The sequence below is a fragment of the Chinchilla lanigera genome, unplaced genomic scaffold, assembly GCF_000276665.1.
Source record: "Chinchilla lanigera isolate Chin_1 unplaced genomic scaffold, ChiLan1.0 scaffold00134, whole genome shotgun sequence".
NCBI lineage: Eukaryota > Metazoa > Chordata > Mammalia > Rodentia > Chinchillidae > Chinchilla > Chinchilla lanigera.
The window spans coordinates 3,076,034-3,097,082 of record NW_004955535.1 but is presented as its reverse complement, the minus strand read 5'-3'; the positions used below and the strand labels follow the sequence as shown (position 1 = coordinate 3,097,082).

Genomic DNA, 21,049 nt, shown 5'->3' with positions numbered 1-21,049 from the left:
GATTTAGGAAGTAGAAAACAAACATTGCATGTCTACTATGTGGCCTGGACTGCATATTACTTAATGTAAGTCTCCCAAATGCATAAGGAAGTCACGCTATTCCACTATCACAGAGGAAGAAGCCCAGGCTACAGAATGTTTACTACCCACACTCAGATCACATAGCTAGTCAAAAGTGCACCCAGGATTACAAGCAGGTCTGTCTAGCCTCTGAACATCATGTGTGGCATGTAACAGGTACTCAATAAATATTCGCAACCCCCCCAAAATAAATAAATCTTAAAAGGGATTATAATGTCACCTCATCTAAGTTCTATACATTATATCGGATTTCTACATTTACCTTTTTAATCATTTCTAACAGAACATTTTCCAGGACCTACTTGAACAACTTCATGGTCACCACATTGTTTTGTTTGGTCTTTTATGGTGCTGGGGATCAAACCTAGGGGGCTCTCCCAGCCCTTTTTATTTATTCAATTTTGAGACAAGTTCTTGCTCAGTTATCCAGACAATCCTCAAACTTGAGATCCTACAATTTGAGCCTCCCAAGTAGCTAGGATTACAGGCATATACCTCAGAGCCTGGCCATTGTTACCATTTTGAATTTCTGAAAGCTTTTGTGATTATTAGAAACAACTTCTTTTATTCTGGTCAAAATCTGCCTCCGTATGGTCTGAAATTTCCACCATGGCTTCTGTTCTAATTGTCCAAAAGAAATCATTTGATTGGTTCAGAGAAACAAATTTTGAAGGAGTTAAAGTGAGGCTTACTTGTACTTGATGAAGACAAAAACCGAGACCCACTTCCTCAAGAAACAAAACAATACCTAATATCTTTTCACTGATTATGAAACAAATTTTTACAGAGCAACTCCTTTGTGCTAGGCACAGGATAAAATGCTAATACTACTGCAGTGAATAAGAAAGACAAAGTTAATAGATCTGGGGATGCAGCTCAGTGGTAGAGCACTTGCCTAGCATATGCAAGGTCCTGCATTTGATCTCCAGCACTCTAAAACAGGGACACATTTCCTGCTATTTTGCACACAACTTTGGTTCTGAAGGATACTTTTTACTGAGCTTATCTCCATTCCAGCATTAAAATCAATCAACTGTAATTTACTGAATGTGCACTTATACTCAGACCCATGCTGGTATTTGCAGGGAAGGGTAAAGTAGGGTGAAGTGTGATGAGGAGAGAGGTCTTAACATGTCCCGTGCCCTTACAGACTTTCTTATGTAAATGTGATTAGTACCTGTTAGGGTCCTAACAGGAAACAGATGCCACATTCAAATTGGGTGAGAAGATAAATAATGATAGGGTTGATCCTAGAGATGCATGCAGGGTCTAGGGAAATCACGAGGCATAGTATTACAAGTGAGGAGTCACTTTGCATATGTACTGGGTAAAGAGGGTCACAGGAAAGGGCTGCTGGTCAAGAGAAGCAGGCAAGGAGGGAATCAAGGGAAGAAGCAGCTTGACCTCATTCTCCGTCTTCCCCCCAGCCCCAACTATGGCGATCTCTGGCTGAACCCATCTTGAAGCTAAGAAGGCCAGGGACTCCATGCATGCAGCCCTCATTGTCAGCCCACAGAGAAATACAGGGAAGTGGGGAAAGTGGGTAGGAAGAGGTGAAGTGCGGATACCTCCTCATGGTCTCACTACGGCAATAGCCTCAGAGCTTCTGCCAGCTCCTCCGGTAAGCTGGTAGAGCACTAATAGATGCACTTCTCCAGAGTACTATTCAGAACACAGAATTCTCTTACACTCAACTATCTTCCATAGCTCCTCTGTATATACACTAAAAATTTCTTCTCTTAGTATCCAGGGGCCTTGCCAACCTTACTTTATCTCATTTTATTCCCCCCAGTCCTTTCATACAAGGTCCCAGCTCTTCCTGTCTATGCTTTAGGAAATCTATGAACAGTGATTAAGACAGTTGTTACATTACTTCCAGACTTTTCTTTAGTGGCTGTCCCTCCTTATCTGCAGTTTTGCTTTCTGTAGTTCCAGTGGCTCACAGTTAACTGTGGTTCAAATATATTACAAAGAACATTAACAAAATAAGCAATTCATAAGTTTTGAATTGCGTGCTATTCTGAGTAGTGTGATGAAATCTGGTACTGATTGACTGTATCCCTTTTACTTGGCACAATACATTTGAGATTCATCCATACTGCTATGCATATCAGTGATTTGTTCATTTTAATTGCTACGGAGTATTCCGTTACTTGGGTGTGTGATAGTGTATCTGGCCATTCAATTGTTGAATGATGGTTAGGTTGTTTCCAGTATGTGGTAATCAGAAATAATGCTGGTGTCAATATTTTTGTCCAGGTTTTCTGTAAGCATAAGTTTTCATTTCTCTAAGATAAATATTTACGAGTGGGCTCGCTGTGTTATAATAGATTTCTTTTTGTCTTTTTGAGACAGGTCTCACTATGCAGTCCAGGCTGGCCTTGAGCTCACTTTGTAGACCAAGCTGGTCTCAAACTCGCAACAATCCTCCTGCCTCAGCCTCCTGAGTGCTAGGATTACAGGCATGCACCACCAAACCCGGTTATAATAGATTTTTAATGGCTGAACAATATTCCATTAATAGATGTACCATGGTTTATTGAAGAAATTATCTCTTTCATTTTGGTTTTTCCAGTTTTTCATTGTTATAAGTGAGACCACAATGGACATCTTTGTACATAAATCTTTGCACATATTTTTGTTAATTTTCTTAAGCAGGGCTCCTAGAAGTATATTCACTTGATTAAAGGCTATGAACATTTAAAAAACATTTTATATGAATTATACTCCTGCCAGAAATCTTTCTTTATTGATCCACCTGGCAAAACAAAAATCTATTTTCTGCAGGTCAATGGTATTTTGTTGGGGTAGTTCTCAAGGAATATTAGATACACTCCTTGATTCAGTGGATTCTTGAGAACATGCCTCTCACACTCCCTCCCTGCTTGATAGGCTGTAAACTCTTGAATTTAGAAAGACACTCAGCACATTGGCTTTCCATCTCAAAGCCCAACCCAGAATCTGTGGAATATACAGAGGATCGACTCAGAACTGTGTTTGAGTCCTACCCCTACCATCACTAAATGATCTTAAGCAGAGTTTTTTCCTCTCTGAGCCTTATTTTCCTTATACGCAATATGATAATAATTATATCTGCCTCACTGAAATGGCATTAGGATAAAATATTAAAATCAACATGAAATTGGTTTGCAAAATGTTAATCACTGTATAAATAATGCCTATAATCACATATCTATGAGATGTTATTTGAATGATGATAATTATAGAATCAACTCCCTGCTTCAATTGGGCAGTATTTGTCTTTAGCCCTTGAATCCACTCTTGACTACTATTAAAGTGCCATAAATAGTATAAAGTATGTCAGAAAAAAGCCCTTTTAATACCGTCTAACTGGGCTTGTGGCTCTTTTCTGCATCTCTATATTCTTAGACCAATGGCATCTGCTCACTAAATTTTTCATCAGTACCAGTGATAAACAGATTTGTTTATATTTTATACAGTGCAAAACAGAGGGCCATAAACTATTTTATAATTAAAGAATCCCCATGATGAAAAGACAGGAAGATTGTTCTGAATTAGAGGTAGGAGAGTAGAGCTGAGAGACAGTTCGTAAATGAATTTGGTGTCCAGAGGCAGTGAAAAGTCACAAATGACCCGTACTTTTAAGACTTATTTATTAGGCAATTGAGAGGTTTCATTGGCAGAAAATGAGCTGAGAAGAAAAGTTTGACAAATGATGTATTTATGTTAAAGTGCTTGAAAGGTGAATCTTTTCATCAATATTCAAGTATGGAGGACAGGACTACAGTAATAGAGCTGAAGCTATAAGAATGGCTGGACTATTTAAGGAAGGCAGCGTGTCAAAAGGGCACTCTGTGTATAACACATTTTCATACAGTGGGACAAGAGTCACCCTTAAACAAGAAAGAAATCTTGCCATTTGTGATACTATGGATGGGCCTAGAAGATATGCCAAGTAGTCAGTCTGTCTGATGGATAAATACTGTATGATTTGACTTACAGGAGGTATTTAAAAATAATCAGCCTTATGGAAAATGGAATAATGGTTATGAATGTGGGGGGGTAAAGAAATGGGGACTTTTTGCTCAATAGGTGTAAAGATTCACTTATGTGAGATGAATGAATTATGGAGATGTGGTGTAAAACATAGTGTTGTGCATCTAAAATTTTAAGAGGATATATTTCATATTTAGTGTTCTTACACACACACACATACACACACATGCACAAGCAAAGGGACATAGGACATTGATTTCTGTGTGATTTCTAGTTTCTGTTGCTGTGGTTCATATAGTTTCTGTAGTCAGAGTATGTTTTCTGTCATTTATCTGAAAGCCCAAGTTAAATTTAATACTTTTAAAAACACTAAATTAAAATAAGAATGGTGCTTCGTATGTCTATATCATATATCAAAAGTAAAGATTCAGTGAAAACTTTAAGATCACTTACTAAACTTTCAAAGATGGGCAGATTTTCCATAAAGATTTCACCAGCAGAGACAGATGGGCTGCATTCCAGAGGGGAAGGTCACAAGAGTGATGAATGAGACCTCTAATGTCTGCCATAGCTGTGAAAATCTTTATGGCTAACTAAAATTCCTCACGAATAACAACCTGTAAATATTATATGAGCTGTCAGATAACACTGAGCTCTGAGACCACTGCACTTGGTGAACAGAATACCACACCATGGGATTTGTCAGTGGATCGCCAAGTCATTTAGAGTAACAGGCTTACATTTGATCTGGGAAGTCAAGAGTTTGTACTAAACTACTTGGCAGGGTGACTGAGTTGCACAGATAACACTGTAAGAACACTACTGGCTGTACAGTACCCAAAGTCTAATAAGCTGTACTGGGTGGCATTACTCGTGAAAGAAAGGCTCCTTCAAATTGGCTTCCAGAAAAACTGAGAACCTCATGGTGATTATTAGGAGAGTAGAAAAGAAATCAAGTTCATCAGGTCAGATAGGGGGACAGGCTTCTACATAGGTAAGGCCTTGACTAACTTCTGCTCTTGGAATTTCTGAATAAATTTGAACAGAAGTGGTTGACTTCATTACCAGAGAGCTTTCCTCTAGGTAATGGTGGTTACAGTCCCTGGGCTATCTGGGTTAAGTCAGGTTACTAATAAGTCAGTGCAATATTGCCAGGTGTCTTTAGTGTCTCTCCAGATGTGCTTTTAAAAGACAGCAGGCAGTCAACACCATTTGCTGACTGCTCTCCATGTGAATGGTATTGTATTAGGCACCAGGGAAATTTCAAGGAAGTAAAATCGGCAACCTGAGACAGTAGGGGGCAACGCAGGTATTAAAAACTAAATGACCGTAGACGAGATATACGTCCATTTAGAAATCAAGATGAGAAGAGTAAGGAAGAGCTAAGGCTAAGACAGCAATTAAAGCAACAAAAGGGTGGGAGAGATTTAATTTTGGACCTGTTCTGGACTCCACTGTCAAAAAATTAAACACACATACTTCAGCCGTAGTCTCATGACAACCAAAGTGTGTTTCTCAGCCCCTTGAGCTTGGCTGCCAGGAGACTAGCAGAGAGGATGTGCACAGAGACTTGCTTAGGCTCTGGCAATCGGCCAGGAGAACATGCCCTAGGTGGCTTCTGATCCTTCAACCTGGGTCTCAAAACACAACATATTAGAAATAATTTAAACTGAACTCACAGCCTAGAGGCAAACCCAGCCAACCTATAGCATGGACAGCACTACCCAGTCAGGTTTTCTCTAGAGCCACAAGCATGAGATTAGAAGCTTTGCACTTTAGAAATAAGAAGTAAGCCACCTGACTTAGCGGGGGCTTTCTTACCACCATTCTTGTGGACACAAGTGACCAAGAGGGAGAGAGAAAAGAGAAAAGAAAGATCAAAGGAATTAAAGAATAGAAAATATTGCCAAGCCAGTCTCTTGCATTGGTTTAGCCGCTTCTACTCTCTTTCAAAGATGAGTAGGGTTTATCCCTTTAAGTCTATACTCTTGAGACTATGGGTCATACTTACTAGTTCCTGGAAACCCTCAGCTAAAGCTAACAACCCATAATAGTTCCAAGTATGAACTTGAATATGTTATTAATATGCCCTGGTCTCAGCTTTCTCTTCTGTGAAATGGAGATGATCGCAGATCTTATTTTACAAGGCTGTTGTAAGGACTACACAGGTTAATCCATATAAAATCCTTCTTCATTGTTAAGAGAACAAAGTGTCAATGTCTTTTATCTATTCTTAGTCCTAGTCTTATTACCATTGTCCTTAGTATAGTGAGTTATTGGGACACTGATCCCATGAACCAACCTCATATCAATGTAAGGAATCCCAGGATCATCAGAAAAATGAGACCGACTCTCTGTGATTCTAGAGTGAAACTGTTAATCACCAAAGCATGAGCCCAGGCAACAGCTCAAGGAAATAATCCTCTCTTCTACTTCTAGCCATTTTCTGATGCTTCAAAATAATTTTATGCGGTTCTCAGAGTAGTAAAACATGAAAGGAGATAAATCTTCCTTTTGGCGTCTTGATGTTGGAGTTAACTATGAAAATCAACTGTCTTTTATCATTTTATATCAGCATTGCTTAGGAATTCCAAACAAATAGCGAAGTATTTATAGAAAGAAATGAAACCAACCAGATATTTTCAGTTTAATTTCAATGTTCAGTTCTGATTTTTAAGTTAAATTTCACTTCACTAAACTTACTGTCTTCCTTCTTATCCTGTTTAAATTAGTGTAGATGATCTGTTATAGGAACACTCTGACCTGAAATTATATACTGTCTTGTTTAAAGATATAAGCCTCTGTACCCTGTATTTTGCCCTAAGATAGCACAGTCCTTGTGAATTTTTCTTTTAGGCTCTAGGAATAACTGGAGATTCAGTTCAATGCTGTTTTTCTTCTCCTAATGCTTCTAATAGATAAATCTACTCTAGACCTCGTAGACCAAGTTTTTGAATGAGTGCCTCTCCCCTGATAGCCAGCCTAGGACAAGTTGTACAACACAAACTCTGCTATGGTTTGGATTTAGTGTGTCCCTCAAGGATTCATGTGTTAGAGGCTTTGTCCTCAGTGTGGCAGTATTGAGGTGGTGCAATCTTTAAAGAATGAAGCCTAGTGGGAATTAGGGGCAATGTCCTCTGAAAAGATTAAGATAGTTCTCATGGGACCCTGCTTTGCTTCCAAGAGTGAATTGGATGTTATGGTTTGTGTCTGGATACTCACCCCAAAGCCTCATGCGGTCATGTGGGGCAGACTATTTGGAGGTGGCTGAATCTAGAGTTTGTGATTAGTTCATTATCTAGTGCTGGGATTGGGGGGTGTGAATGCTATACCCACCCTAGGGCAGAGAGCCTGCATACAACATAAGGGAGGAAAGGAGGCTTGCTTCTCTCTTTTTTGCTCTTGTTCTTGCTGTCTTCCACCTGCCATGAATAGTTGTCTGTCTGCCATGACACCCTGCCTTCGAGTCAGCTGATTATGGACTGAAACCTCCACAAACTGTAAGCTAAATAAACCTTTCCCTTTTTAACTTGGGTGTCAGGTATTTTGTCCCAGCAATGAGAGAAATGTAACTAAGAGATTACAAAACAGCAAAAGTAACTCATCTTTCTCTGGCTCCCTTGTTTGTCATATGATGTCCTAATGTATTGCAGTGGGAATAAATTTTAAAGTGCCCAGCTGTTCATTTAATCAAGGCATACCCTGTACCTGTATACAATGTTTTGAGTCAGATGCAAGAAATATTCCTGCTAGTGTAATGTCATCCACCAGGTAATGTAGCTAAGGGAGTCTTCACCAGAGGCTTAGCCAAAGAGATTGCCTGACCATGTACTTTTAGCCTCAAAAATTGTGAGCTAAACAAATCTCTTTTCCTTATAAAGTACCGAGTTTCAGGTAGTCTGTTTTGGTAACTGAAAACAGACTAAGACAAACTCTCTCACTTTTTATCTTTGGAGAATAAATTCTTTCTGTCCTTAACTCACACCAGAAATGAACTCATTTTATTCTTCTGTTTTTTTCCCAGACATTTCTTGCTCAGTATTTCTCTTTCACATCAAATTGTCCCCATGTTGACTAATCCTTCAATTATTCTCTCTTGTCTGCCTATTTCTATCTCATTAAAACATTAACACTCTCTAAAACCTATATTTATATTCATTAAACATACATAAGAAATCCCTTTCCTGAACAAAGGGGCTATAAGGAGACTACTTATAAAATTGGAAAAGGGAATATGTATCATATCAGAATGGCTAAGTGAAATAGAGAACCTGATTTCTTGCTAAAGAATGCATCTGTGACTCTTGCTAATTGAAATCAAGGACCAAGCAATTACAAGCATTCTTTGCTAGACTTCTATCAGAATACCCTCTGTCTCAGGGATAATGTGCATTAATACTGGTCAAGATAAAGCATCTTATTTCTTTCACTGCAGAATGAGACTCTATTTCTACTTACTCTACTGCAGCAACCACTATTTACTATCACTAGAGAAGCTTTTTCTTTTTCCTTTTTATACATCTATCTATATTGTTCAGAAGCTGAGTGTCCGAAGGCTAGAATTCTGTCTTCATCCTTATATTTGAAATGCTTAGTGTTGGTAAATAGATACATGAATGAATGATATAGGCACAGCCAGCAAGAATGCTCCAAGTACATGTGACTTCTTAGCTTACAAACCTAAGCCTTCCCTTCTCACTGAAAATAAATTCCAAAGGCCTTAAGCATACTCATTAGGTTCCTACCTGCTCTGGCCCTTGCCATTTACCTCACGGCAGCCAGAAAGCAGATAGTATGCAAAGGAGCCAGAGCAGGGGCTGGGGATTTAGCTCAGCGGCAAAACGCCTGCCTGGGAAGCGCAAGGTCGTGAGTTCGGTTCCCGGTACCGGAGAAAAACCAAAAAACCAAAAAAAAAAAAAAAAAAAAAACAAAGGAGCCAGAGCAGAAGGGGCCAGGGACAAGGTATAAACCTGCATGACTCCCCATCCACATGCACAAACCTGGGCATTGACAATCAAGTGGACAGTCAAGAGTAACCATCACACCCCCTAAATATGCTCCCATCTTAGACCCTTTGCCTTTCCTGTTTTCTCTGCCTGAAACATTTTGGCACCCAATATCTAGATGGTTTACCCCTTCTCTACTTAAAAGTGACACTGCCCCTGACCACTCCATTTTAAAAGTCCCTTTCCCTTCACCCCCTAGCCCCTTTATATTGCTTTATTCTATATCAAACTCATCATAACTTGATTGTTCATCTTTTCTTATGAAAACTGAAACTCCATGAAGAACTTTTGCTTCATTTACTGCTACTTTTCGCAGTTTCTAGAACAGAGTTTGGGTTACTCAATAGAAATCAATTCTTAGTTCACTGAAAAAAGTGAAACTCATTAACTTCTTGGGACTTTAGATCAGACACTAGACTAAATTCTCTCCTATTATATTATAATGGGAATAATTCCTTAAGTGTCCAATTGTTCATTCAATCAAGGCATATCCTCAACCTATATACAAAGTGTTGTGTCAGATACAAGAAATGAAAAAAAAGCAATACCTCCCCTTTATCCTTATGCTGCCTATAGTCTGACTAATTTCCTCTTATGATCTATTTCATCAACCATCTCACACTCTTGTTCTCGCCTATCATTGGTATGTATGCTGTTGAGCTTAAGATGCAAGGCAAGAGGCTGATGTAATTTTACGTTGTCCCTAAAGTCCTTACCTATTAATGGAGATCATGAGGTCAGACACCTTAAATAATGATCATCTCTATTTATATTGGACAACATCAGCAACCTCATTATAAAAGCAAGAGTAAATCAAATTAACAAGAGACTAATGGACTTATTACAATGCCCTTTCTTCAGACTTTTTTTTTTTTTTTTTGGTTTTTCTCCAGTACCAGGAACCAAACTCACAACCTTGCACTTGCCAGGCAGGCGCTTTGTGGCTGAGCTAAATCCCCAGCCCCGCTTCAGATGTTTAAGATGCCACTTACTCCCATTGCCCCTCACCAGTTGGACTCCCTTGGGATAGGACTCTAAGACACACTTAAATCAGCAACTGAGAGAGGGAGGAGGAACAAGCAAGGATGGGCAGAGGGAGAAGTCAAGCTTGGAAGTAGCCCAGTGACAATCTCAGTCAGCACCATAGGAGCTCTTGAGTTAAGAGACTTTTCCTGACTTGGGCTAAAATGCCTGGGTTTTTATACTTCCACACTGCTCAAAAGCTGCCCACAGAGGGGGTGTGATTATGGGTAAGACAATGAAATAGTTCCGAATACTGTCTGCTGGGGACAGTCCCCTTCACTGAAGGGGACCTAGGGATGGAGAAAAGTCATTTCAAATTATTCTACAGGGACAGGACACTCTATATAGTGTTCTAGAAAACCCCAATTTCCATAGCTACTTATTGTCCAGGGCTTCATATAAAAGACTGCTTCTCAATCAGGGCAAAGTTCACCCTCCAGGGGACATTTGACAATGCCTGAAACATTTTGGTTGTAATAACAGAGGCAGGGATAGTGTATTACTGGCATGTGGTGGGTGGAGGCCAGGGTGCTTGCCGGGGATAATGCATAGGATGGCTCCCAACAACAAAGAATTATTTGGCCCAAACTGTCAGTAGTGCCCAAGTCCAGCAAGCCTGGTTTACTGTTTAGCCTATACCTTATTCAGTGGCCTGACTCTTAGATAGAAAGAAAATAACTCCCTCATAAGATGTTCTTTCTTGGAAGGCAAAACATAAATATATATATGAACATCTGCAATGACTATATTGCTGTTATCTGATGGTGTATGAAATGAATAGTTAATGCTCACAATTTATGTTCTGATTGACTGTGCATGCTTGTGTCTGGTGATCTGAGCAACTGATTTGAAGGTAACATTATGCAAAGGAATTACATTGGTGAACTCCTACCATCTTGTCTACTGAAACTCTGTATTCTCTCTAATGTTTTATTGAAGAATTATTTTCTTATTCCCTTTAATGGTTTGAGCAATCTTTCATTCTTACATATGATAATCTGAGCAACGTAGTTGAGGATAGCGGTATGCAATGTAACAACCACTGTTGATTTGTATTAATTTGTCTTGAGACCCTGTATCACTTTTTTTTTCCCCCTGGTACTGGGAATTGAACTCATGACTTTGCGCTTGCCAGGCAAGCGCTGTGCTGCTGAGCTAAATCCCCAGCCTCATTTTTCTTTTCCTATATCACCTTGAATGTTCTTGCTTTGTTCTGTTCATGTTCGTGATACTGGTATGCTGCTACTGTTACATTTTTTTGTTTCTTTGTGTCTCATGTACTACTCTCTTTAAAATAAAAAAATAAAAAAATAAAAGAAATAAAAGAAGAACAAAAAGATGTTTTTTCTTGAAGAGCTTGCTTGTAATGACACAGAGATTAACATATTGGAGGAGAAGTGAAAAAGTCAGAGAATAAAGGAAGAAAATAGAAGTCACAAGGACGTAGAAACTATTAGTAGAAACTGCATTATGAAGAGAAGAGAGAAGCGACGATACTGTGATAGTTAAAGTCTATGGTAGCAAATGCATATATAGAGAGAAGCAAACATATGTTTCCTGGTGACTGTTGTTCCCATCCTTCTTTATGTGTCTCTGTATCCTGAAAATACCCCTCATCACCCAAACCTATTCCTGTCCTTACATCCTTAAGCAGATACAGCACATAACATAGCAATACCTGTTGTGAACTGAAATAGAGGTGAATTTCAATGCTAATATCTGCTAGTCTATTTTAAAATCTAGGAGAGTAGTTTTTAAACAAGGAACAGTTTATGTAAGTCTACAAAAGAACAAAATGCCTTTTGTCCCTACTTCAAAGTTCTCACCAAAAAGTATTTTGTAATCCCAAACTGGTTGTGTTCCGAAAATGAAAAACATCCAAATAGAAAAATGAACGTAATGAGTTTTGCCCATAGGGATGTGATTCCACCATTTCTGTTGTGCAAAACTTGGTATTCTGGGACAGATGACAAAGTGCTACCCTAGGCCAAACGCACAAACGCCTTCATTTTCTGGGGAGTGTAAATGTATACCTTTCAGAGCCACTATTCCCGTAAAATAGTGCCCATGTCATGAAACTGATTCAGAACTGTGGGTCTCCTTGCCCTACAGCCTCCTGAAGCCTAGCGGAATCTGTTACGATGAAGATGAACTAAGAAAGACATAGGAATCTGCTTCATGTTTGCCGAGCCACCAGATCTTTTCATGTAGCTACACAGTAAAGGAGTGGTAGTTGGTGATCAAGCTAAGTGCCACCGTTTAGCTTTAAGACCAGAGTACACGTGGACTTATCATAAGAACTTCATAAGACCTGGGAGAGTCAATAATACTGGGGCCCAATTCAGATCCCTTTTACCAGGCTAACTCACCTATTCCCCAGGAGTTGTTATTATTGGTTACTATGGGCCCATTGTCCCTTAAACCCAAATCCCTCATTTCACTAAATGGAAATTACTTTGCCAACTATTCTACAGAAATCCACCAATGACTGACTGACTGAGGGAAAACAAACCCAGCCCCTGTTTCAAGGTTGTGCCAGCCTTGTGGCACAGTTTTTATTCCAGAGCTCCCTATGGGATTAGGCTGAAGTTATTCTCAACCTCCTGGCTTAGTCTGACTCCTTAAGCAGAACCCTTCATACCTCAGCGGTGTTCCCTCATTCTTCACCAGGGAGTTCTCACACAGTAAATGATTTCTAGAGGAAGCTCCATCTAAGGTCTATTGCTAGAGAAATTTGTCTAAGGCTGAGGTAACCAACCATCCTCGGTTTGACCAGACTGAGGAGATTTTCTGGAATACAGGAATTTCATGCTCAATCAGGAAAGTCCTAGATACACTGGGATGAAGTAGTGGTTATCCTACCTAAGGCACATAAATATTTGAGTTCTGAACACTTTTTCTGCTTCAGAACTTGCTTTATATCCAGGGACTAGGATGATCTGAATATAAGATAAATTAGTGGTGTTCTGGTAAACTAGCTATGAAAAAAAAAATCTTGCTTTCAGTATTTGCCAATTTCTGTGGGTAAATATTCCTACGATGGCTGATTGCAAGCTGCTAAAGGTGGCTTTAACAAGCAGCTCACAGTTACTGTACATTTAACAACTGATTCTCTTGAGCCAGTATAAGCTAGCAGAAGAATTCCCACAGCAGAAACTGACCACTTTCTTATGTTTCCTTAAGTGTTCAAACGAATGGAATATGTAGGGACAATAAGGCAAAATTTAGTTGGTAAGGGTACTCTGAAGCAAACAAATCTGCAGTCTTATTAGTGTATAAATGTGAGCTAAAGGAGGAAAGGCCATTGCAATGGGTTTTGAGAAATGAGTATAACTGAGATTATAGTGTAATACTATATCTTTAAATTTAGAGAAGCATTATCAGCATCACAGACAGGTGAGATGGCATTGGTCCCAATTTCTCAACTGTTATGGCTTGTATCCCACCAAAGCCTAATATACTCAGGTGGGGCTTTGGGAAGGTGCCTGGATCATGAGTGTGTGATTCTGGATTAGGGTGTGTGATACTGGGATTAAGGGTGTGTGGTAACTAAAATGGGTTAGTATAGATCTGGGTGTGGATAACAGAAGCCCTACCCTACGTGTAGATGGCACCAATCAATAGGCTTGTAGCCCAGATAGAATAAAAGGGAAAGATGGAAGGCAGGCTGTTTCTATTGCCTTCTGCTTGCCACACCATGAGCTATTTCTCCCAGTGATGTCCCTCTGGTTTTGCAGTGAGCCAACTATGGACTGAATCATCTACATACTGTGAGCTGAAATAAACCTTTACTCCTTTAACTGGATGTTGGACATTTTGTCTCAGCAATGATAAAAGTCACAAAGACAGCAGCATACAGGACAACATATGACTGAAGAAATTGGCCCAAATTATTCTGCCCTGAGATTTTACCTGCTAGGAGTTTTAGGTTCCAAATCATCACATACTGTGACTGCAAAGTTCATTCTGACTTTTATCATGATAGCGTATTTAAGCCAATCTGAAGACTGAAAAGACTGGCTCTTTCATATTTCAAATCATCCATCTCCCTAAGCACAATGGTAGCATGGATTCACACACTGTTAAGTGTGTGTCAGCAACAGTAAGATGTGCTTAAAGATTTCCCCCTAATTTTTAAAAATTAAATAGGTATGGGTGGGATTGCAGGTGCAGGTTTAGCAACTCTCAAGATGTATACAGATTGTTTCACCCCTGTATCAAGGGGAAACTCTGAAAGCATGGTTCACTTTGACAGGAGAGAAGAGTTAACCAGGGATATGATTAAGGTAGTTAAGATTACAAGCCAGTGAGAAATAACTGATCAGTTCCTTCTTTTTACAATGCCTCATAATCTGTGAACAAGAAGGTCACATAATGAAACTTACAGCTTTTAAATTTAGAATAAATAGGAAAAAGAAAATTCATCTTCCAGAGTTTCATGGCTGCCAATACAGTATAATATTGCAAGGGGTCATTGGGTTAAAAGCTAGAATATAAGAATTTTACTTTTATTGTTTTTCCCAGTATAAAAGTAACATACGCTCACTATAAAAATCTGCAAAAGTAAAAAAGGCAACATAACTGTTTGCATTTTGCAGTACTGTTATTTTCAGTCATTCCTTTATGTGTACATTTCTGTTGTTCTTATTTAATTTTCTAATGTAGCTGCGATCCTGCTGTAATTTTGAAGTCAGCACTTCCCTTTAATACATTCCACCATACAAGAGTCTGATGATGCAAAGTTATGAATGCTGTTAGTTCTTGCTAAGAAGCAACATAAAAGGTCACACTGTTTACTGAGTGTCTACCGTGTGATCCCACTCTGCTAAATCTCATACTCCTGTATATTACCAATGTCAGGAGTAAATTTACCTCTTCTTTTGGGTATAAGACAGAATTCATTCCATAAATGTTTACTGAACCTCCACCAAGCACCAGGTACCAGGTTGGGCACTATAATTATCAATAAGACCAAGAGATTAGAATTTACACATTTGGCCATGCATCTGCTCATTAATTACAGAACTAACTATTGAGTTCTTACAATATGCCAAACACTGGGCTTTGAAAACAATCTCCAGAAAAGAGAAGTACCGTGTGCATGAGAATTAGATGCAAAAGGATGAATATTTTGTTACTAGTTTGACTTTATCGGCATATACTGTCATACTGTCAAGTTGACAGTAAGAATGATACTAACGCTAATCGTAACAGCAGCTCCAGGATAGCAGTTACTACCAGTCAGCCAGTTTTATAAGAGTTGTACATGCATTAACTATTTGATCTTCACTACAACCCTGCAGCATAATCTATGATATTTCATTAAATTCAAGCGCCCAATGGCTGTAAGTGCATTCTGATCTCAGTTTTTAAAATCTGAGTTGAAAAGCATATCTGAAAAATTGATGAATATGGAATATGGAAATGGATCACTACTATTCCCATTCTAAAAAAGAAGGCTAAAGGGATTAAGTGTCTGAGCCACAATTTTGAAATTAGTCAGTGCAGTTCTAGACCTTTCCTCGTTTTTGAGAAAGGGATCTCATTATGTTGCCCAGGTTGATCTTGAATTACTTCGTTCAAATGACCCTCCTACCTCCGACTCCAGAAGAGCTGAGACTGCTGGTATGTACCACAGCACTCCATCAGGTTTACTATTGATAAGATAATCTTTGGCTGAGAGGTGCTGAGAGAAAAATTCAGGCTGTATGTATCATCTTAGAATAGCCAGGCTGAGGTATTGCAAGATGGATCTTTGGCAATATCAAATGGAATAGACAGTCACCAGCCTGACATACTGGGAGAGACAGTGTGAGGTATGGCTTGGAATTCAGAAATAAATGTGTTCTTCTCTGAGTTTTATTACAACCAAGTTGGTGACCTCGGTCATATCATTTGATCTTTCTGCAACTGTTTTGTCATCTGCAAAATAAGAGGAGGGCTAGAATAATTTAGTGTCTCTGAAACACTTTTTATTTTAATTCTCAGATCTAGTCCACATGTTCACAGTCACACATGCACACACATAAATGGACAACCAAAATGTGAACACAGTACTTAACCATACTTGTGTTATGTATTCTAATATTTTCTACTCTGTTTCACTATAGATGAAAAAATAGGTGGTCACAAGTCATTAAGCTGATTTTGGAATTTCCTATCAGGCCTGAGAGCCTGAAAGCTATTCATGCAGATCCATTCTATACTTCTGTCCAGTTATGAAATTCCACAGCATGAAGAGTTTCTTAGGGTGAAAGTGGGCCTAGGGCTAGAAAGGTGACTCTTTTGCCTTATAAATATGCATTTGATTTTTAATTGGATCATGTTCTTACTACTTGTAGCAGGAAATTCTTGTCATTATACCATTTGGCAAATACCACTTTTTTGGCAAAGATTCACTGAGATCCATGACAAATTTAGTGAGAAATTAATTGGTGTGCCTAAAAAATGTTTCCACCATCACATAAGTGTGAAGAGGAGCTATAGACTCTTTATTCTGATCTTAGTGTCTCAATGTCTAATAAAGGCACTGGGAAGTTCAGCAGGAAAGAATCTTGCTTTTCTCTATAAGTTCCTGTTTTGTCGATCTTGTTGAGCCTAAAACTAATTTTTCTAGGGCTAGGTGTTAAAATTTTATAGAACATTAATATTCTAGGAAACATAGCTTGTAAAATGTTCCTCTAGGGAATTCTAGGACTTGTAAAACATTAAGATAACCACAGATTCTTGTAGTTATAGAAGGATTTCTACCTTTACCCAAATATGGAGTTACCCTTCTTGAGGAAAAAAAGGTATAATCTAGAATAGAAGCCCAGAGAACTGAGAAAATGGCCAGAAAAATGTTCTTAAATTCTTGAAAATAACAAAAGGAAGGGTAACATTTAGACTACTATGTCAATTAGTGAGTACAGCAGTATAGTACTTTCTTAATTACTGAATAGCAAGAGACTGACCGTGTACCTGCCGTGTGTGTGTGTGTGTGTGTGCATGTGTGTATAATGACTGGAATAGTAAAGCACATAAACTTTTAAAATAATGCTATTTGAGTTTTTCCTTTTACTTTCTCCTTTAAGAGCTTGCTTTAAGTTGTAGAAGTCAATTAGAAATAATAGAGTATTAAATCCAGAATTAAAGATGATCTGGTGTCTATCAGTGTATAAGGGTCATATATTACAATGTTTTTCTCTTCTCATTTTCTCTCAGATCTAAGATAAAAGAAACAACTTCTTTAACAAGTAGAGATTGGGTCACCAAGAAGAAACTGAATAATTTGTTTTAGCAAGACTGTGTCTCTTCTGATAAAAAGACAGCTGGTAATACAGTTTCCAAAAGTGAGCGAGTCAGTATGTGTGTGTGTGTGTGTGTGTGTGTGTGTGTGTGTGTAAGAGAGAGAGACCGAGACAGAGAGAGACAGAGAGAGACAGAGACAGAGAGACAGAGACAGAGAGACAGAGAAACACAGAGAGAGAGAGAGAGACAGAGAAACACACACAGACAGAGAGAGAGAGAGAGAGAGAGAGAGAGAGAGAGAGAGAGAGCACCAGATAATCAGACAGACAGAAAGCATATTTGGAGGGAGGGGTACAATTAATGGCTCATCCTGATATTCATTTTCTTTGTAATTTCTAAGTTTCAAAAATCATTCTTGTATTTCCAGTGAACTAGAGGAAAATTACTAAACATGTATCAATTCAAATACATCTAATATGGCCTCATGGAATTTTTAGATACGTTTTTCTTTGTGTTTGGGTATTTTTAAAAACATAAAACACTATTTAATAGGAAGTAAGTGACTTCTGAGATTCTCTGCCCGAAACATGGTTTTGATGGTGTGTCCAATTTCTGGTTCAGCTTTTTAGAAGTCAATTTGGCAATGAACATGAGAAGCACCATGGATGTAAACATTCTTTACCAAAGCAATTACAATGTCAGGCATTGAACTTGTAGAACAAATCTGAGATGTTGTAAAGGTGTAAAAAAGATATTATTCATACAACTAGGTTTAATAATGAGCATTCTGAAATACTCTTAATATTGAGCAACTCAGAATTATCTTGGTAAATATGATTTAGCCACAGAAAGGAATGCTAGCCAGTCATTTAAAAAAGTTACTCTGTGGAAAAATATCTAACTAAACAAAAGTATTTTAACATGGTGTAAGGCAATGAAAAGCAGGCCATAAAACAGTGACATATTTTTTACTCCAGTTGATTTAAAAGAAAAAGAAAACCAGCACATGCATACACACACACACACACACACACACACACACACATAGAATGTATATAAACCAAATTTCTGACGGTGATTATCTCTGAGTAGACTTATGAATGATTTTCCTCTTCCTCTTTGGACATGTTGTTTTCTAAAATTTCCACAATGCACATATATTACCTTTGTAATGAAAAAAAAAGGACCACATGAAGACACAATCCGTGTAAGATTTCACTGTCCTATTTCCTGTGTGGCCCTTAAAAGAAAGGTGATATTTTCTGTATGCACAAACAAAGTCTCCAAGCATCTATTGGCATTCCCTATGGGCATCCAAGAGCCTGGTGACGTGTGGGGCTGGCTCGCTTCAGGCAGGCAGATCAATCTCTTTGTGAGTGTCTGTGTCTGTAGGTGTGACCTTTCGGGCAGTGGGCATTGATGTGACATGGTTTGAAAGGGGTGAGGCAGCTCCACCTGGCCTCTCAATGTTCTTTGCTCATAGCTCAGAGCTTGCGGCTGACGTTCTACCACCAGAGAGCCATTCCTCAGGCTTATGGATTTTTACCCTATTAAAATGCAAATAACCCCAGAGAAGTACACATTAAACTTTACCTGTCACCTGGGTTAAATGAGTATAACATATCATTTTCTGGGAATAGGATTTAATGAAGATGACACGGGAATTCATGGGGGATGGAGACAGAGAGACTAAGTATGAATGAATATACATAGTGTCGGAGGAGGAACTAATATTCGTAATAGTAATATTTTTATTTATGGTTTATGAGTCACTTAGGAGTATGTTATCACATTTAATCTCAATTAAGTCAAATAGAATGGCTATCACCAAGGCAAGTTAAGTAGACCAGGGACTTTAAAAGATACAGAAGACAAAATCTGCAGCTTTTATAATGTTTTTTCTAGAACCATTCCTAAAAGCCCCAATCCCACTCACTCACTGAGATAATATTCCTTTAACTTATCCTGTTCTTCTTGGCAACTTTCAAGGATGTGTGATGTTGTCCAGGTAACTAGGCCATACACAGAAAATAAGGTGGGACCAGTCAAGAAAATATGACAACTTCATGCTTAATCCATTACTGAAAGATAACACAGACACAGACCAATGTCTCCTAGGAATCCCTGTTCTAAAAGACAGTGACTAACCAGAGACACATGTGAAAGTGTCTGCTCAAACACTTTACAATATTTGTGAGTGTGCATCTTTCTATTACCCCATGCGGAATGGAAAGGAACAAAAAGGACCAGAAAGCAGCAATAAAAGAATACAGCAGAGGAAAGACCATATGTAATTATTTCTTCTCTACAAAATATGTAAATTAAGTACAAGTGCAATGTAGTAGTTAAATACAGAATTTGGAGCCAACTTCTTGTGTTGGAATCCTGGCTTTACCTTCCACTACCTATGTAAATGTATGCCTTGATTTCTTCATTATTGAAATGGGTATAATGTTAGGTGTGGTGGCACATGCCTGTAATCCCAGCACTTGGGAGGCTAAGGTAGGACGATTGCTGCAAGTTCAAGGCTAGCCTGGACTGCAAAGTGACTGAGTTTAAGGCCAACCTGAACTACACAGTGACACGCTGTCTCAAAAAAAAGTATCATAATGGAGCTCACTTCATGGCATTGTTGAATTTGGACTCAGTTAGTTAATATTTGTAACACTGCCAGGTACAAATTAATTGTTTTACAATGATGCTTAAACCCGCAGCTTCATATATGACCTGAAGGTAATGCTAGGTAATGTCAGTGCTACACAGTAGAAGTAAATGGTAGCTTTTTAAATATCCCCAAACTCAACACGTATACTTTTTTTTTTTTTTGGTCTTTTTGAGACAGGGTCTCACTATGCAGTTCAGGCTGGACTTGAGCTCACTTTGTAGCCCAGGCTGGTCTTGAACTCGCAACCATCCTCCTGCCTCAGCCTCTCAAGTGCTGGGATTACAGGCTTGCGCCACCATGCCTGGCACAACACGTATACTTTTATAACCAAAGAAAGAGTGGTATAAATTGAGAACATTAGACAGAGAAAGATGCTAACCAACTCAATATGCATTGTTATATTAATAGGGTGTTCCAATACTTAAACTGTCATTTAAATAAAGCTATCTCTCCTTGTATTACTTATCAAATATGTAGTCCAGGATAAAAGAGGGACAAGAAAAGTCAGGGACAGGAAACACCATAGGCCAAGGTTCTGACTTGGAGTTACCAGGGTTTAATAAATATAAACCTTTATAAGGAATTTATATCCTTTATAAGGATTATTTATAAGGAATCATAGATTCACTCTAACATATGTTGAGTGATCATATCAAAATTATATAATTATCACGTTTAGGAAATGAAATGATGTAGGCAGCAGTAAAGACACAAAATTACTGATGAAGTTAGCACTTCGGAATACACTGCAGGCAAAAGTGTGCAGCAGCTAAAGACTGGACAAAATGATCTAATTGGCCTTCTTCTCCCTTACTTTCTGAGTTCATCCACCAAGTTGTATTTCAGGATGATTTATGCCTCCACTGCATCTGGCAGAGATGACTGTAATTCAACTCTTAATTCTTAGCAACCAAGGTGCAATGAAAAGGTTAAGCAATGAAAGTTGAGAACGACTTACTGGAAAGGAAATGCTGGGAAGCTGGGCCGAAGTCCCTATGGGCTTCATGCAGCTGCCTGACTCGGTCCTCAACAGCCACCTGGGAGGAAAAGGAAAAGAATGATGTTT

At 38.7% G+C, this 21,049-nt stretch overlaps 1 protein-coding gene across 2 annotated transcripts in view; it reads right to left on the bottom strand.

Moving 5' to 3' along the window:
• Positions 1 to 21,049, bottom strand: part of Dmd (dystrophin) — a 2,013,932-nt gene that overhangs the window by 199,933 nt on the left and 1,792,950 nt on the right. For both annotated transcript variants that reach the window (XM_013507710.1, XM_005410485.2), the window contains one exon: positions 20,942 to 21,020. In XM_013507710.1, the coding sequence (XP_013363164.1) occupies positions 20,942 to 21,020 (79 nt within the window). The remainder of the gene's footprint in view (positions 1 to 20,941; positions 21,021 to 21,049) is intronic.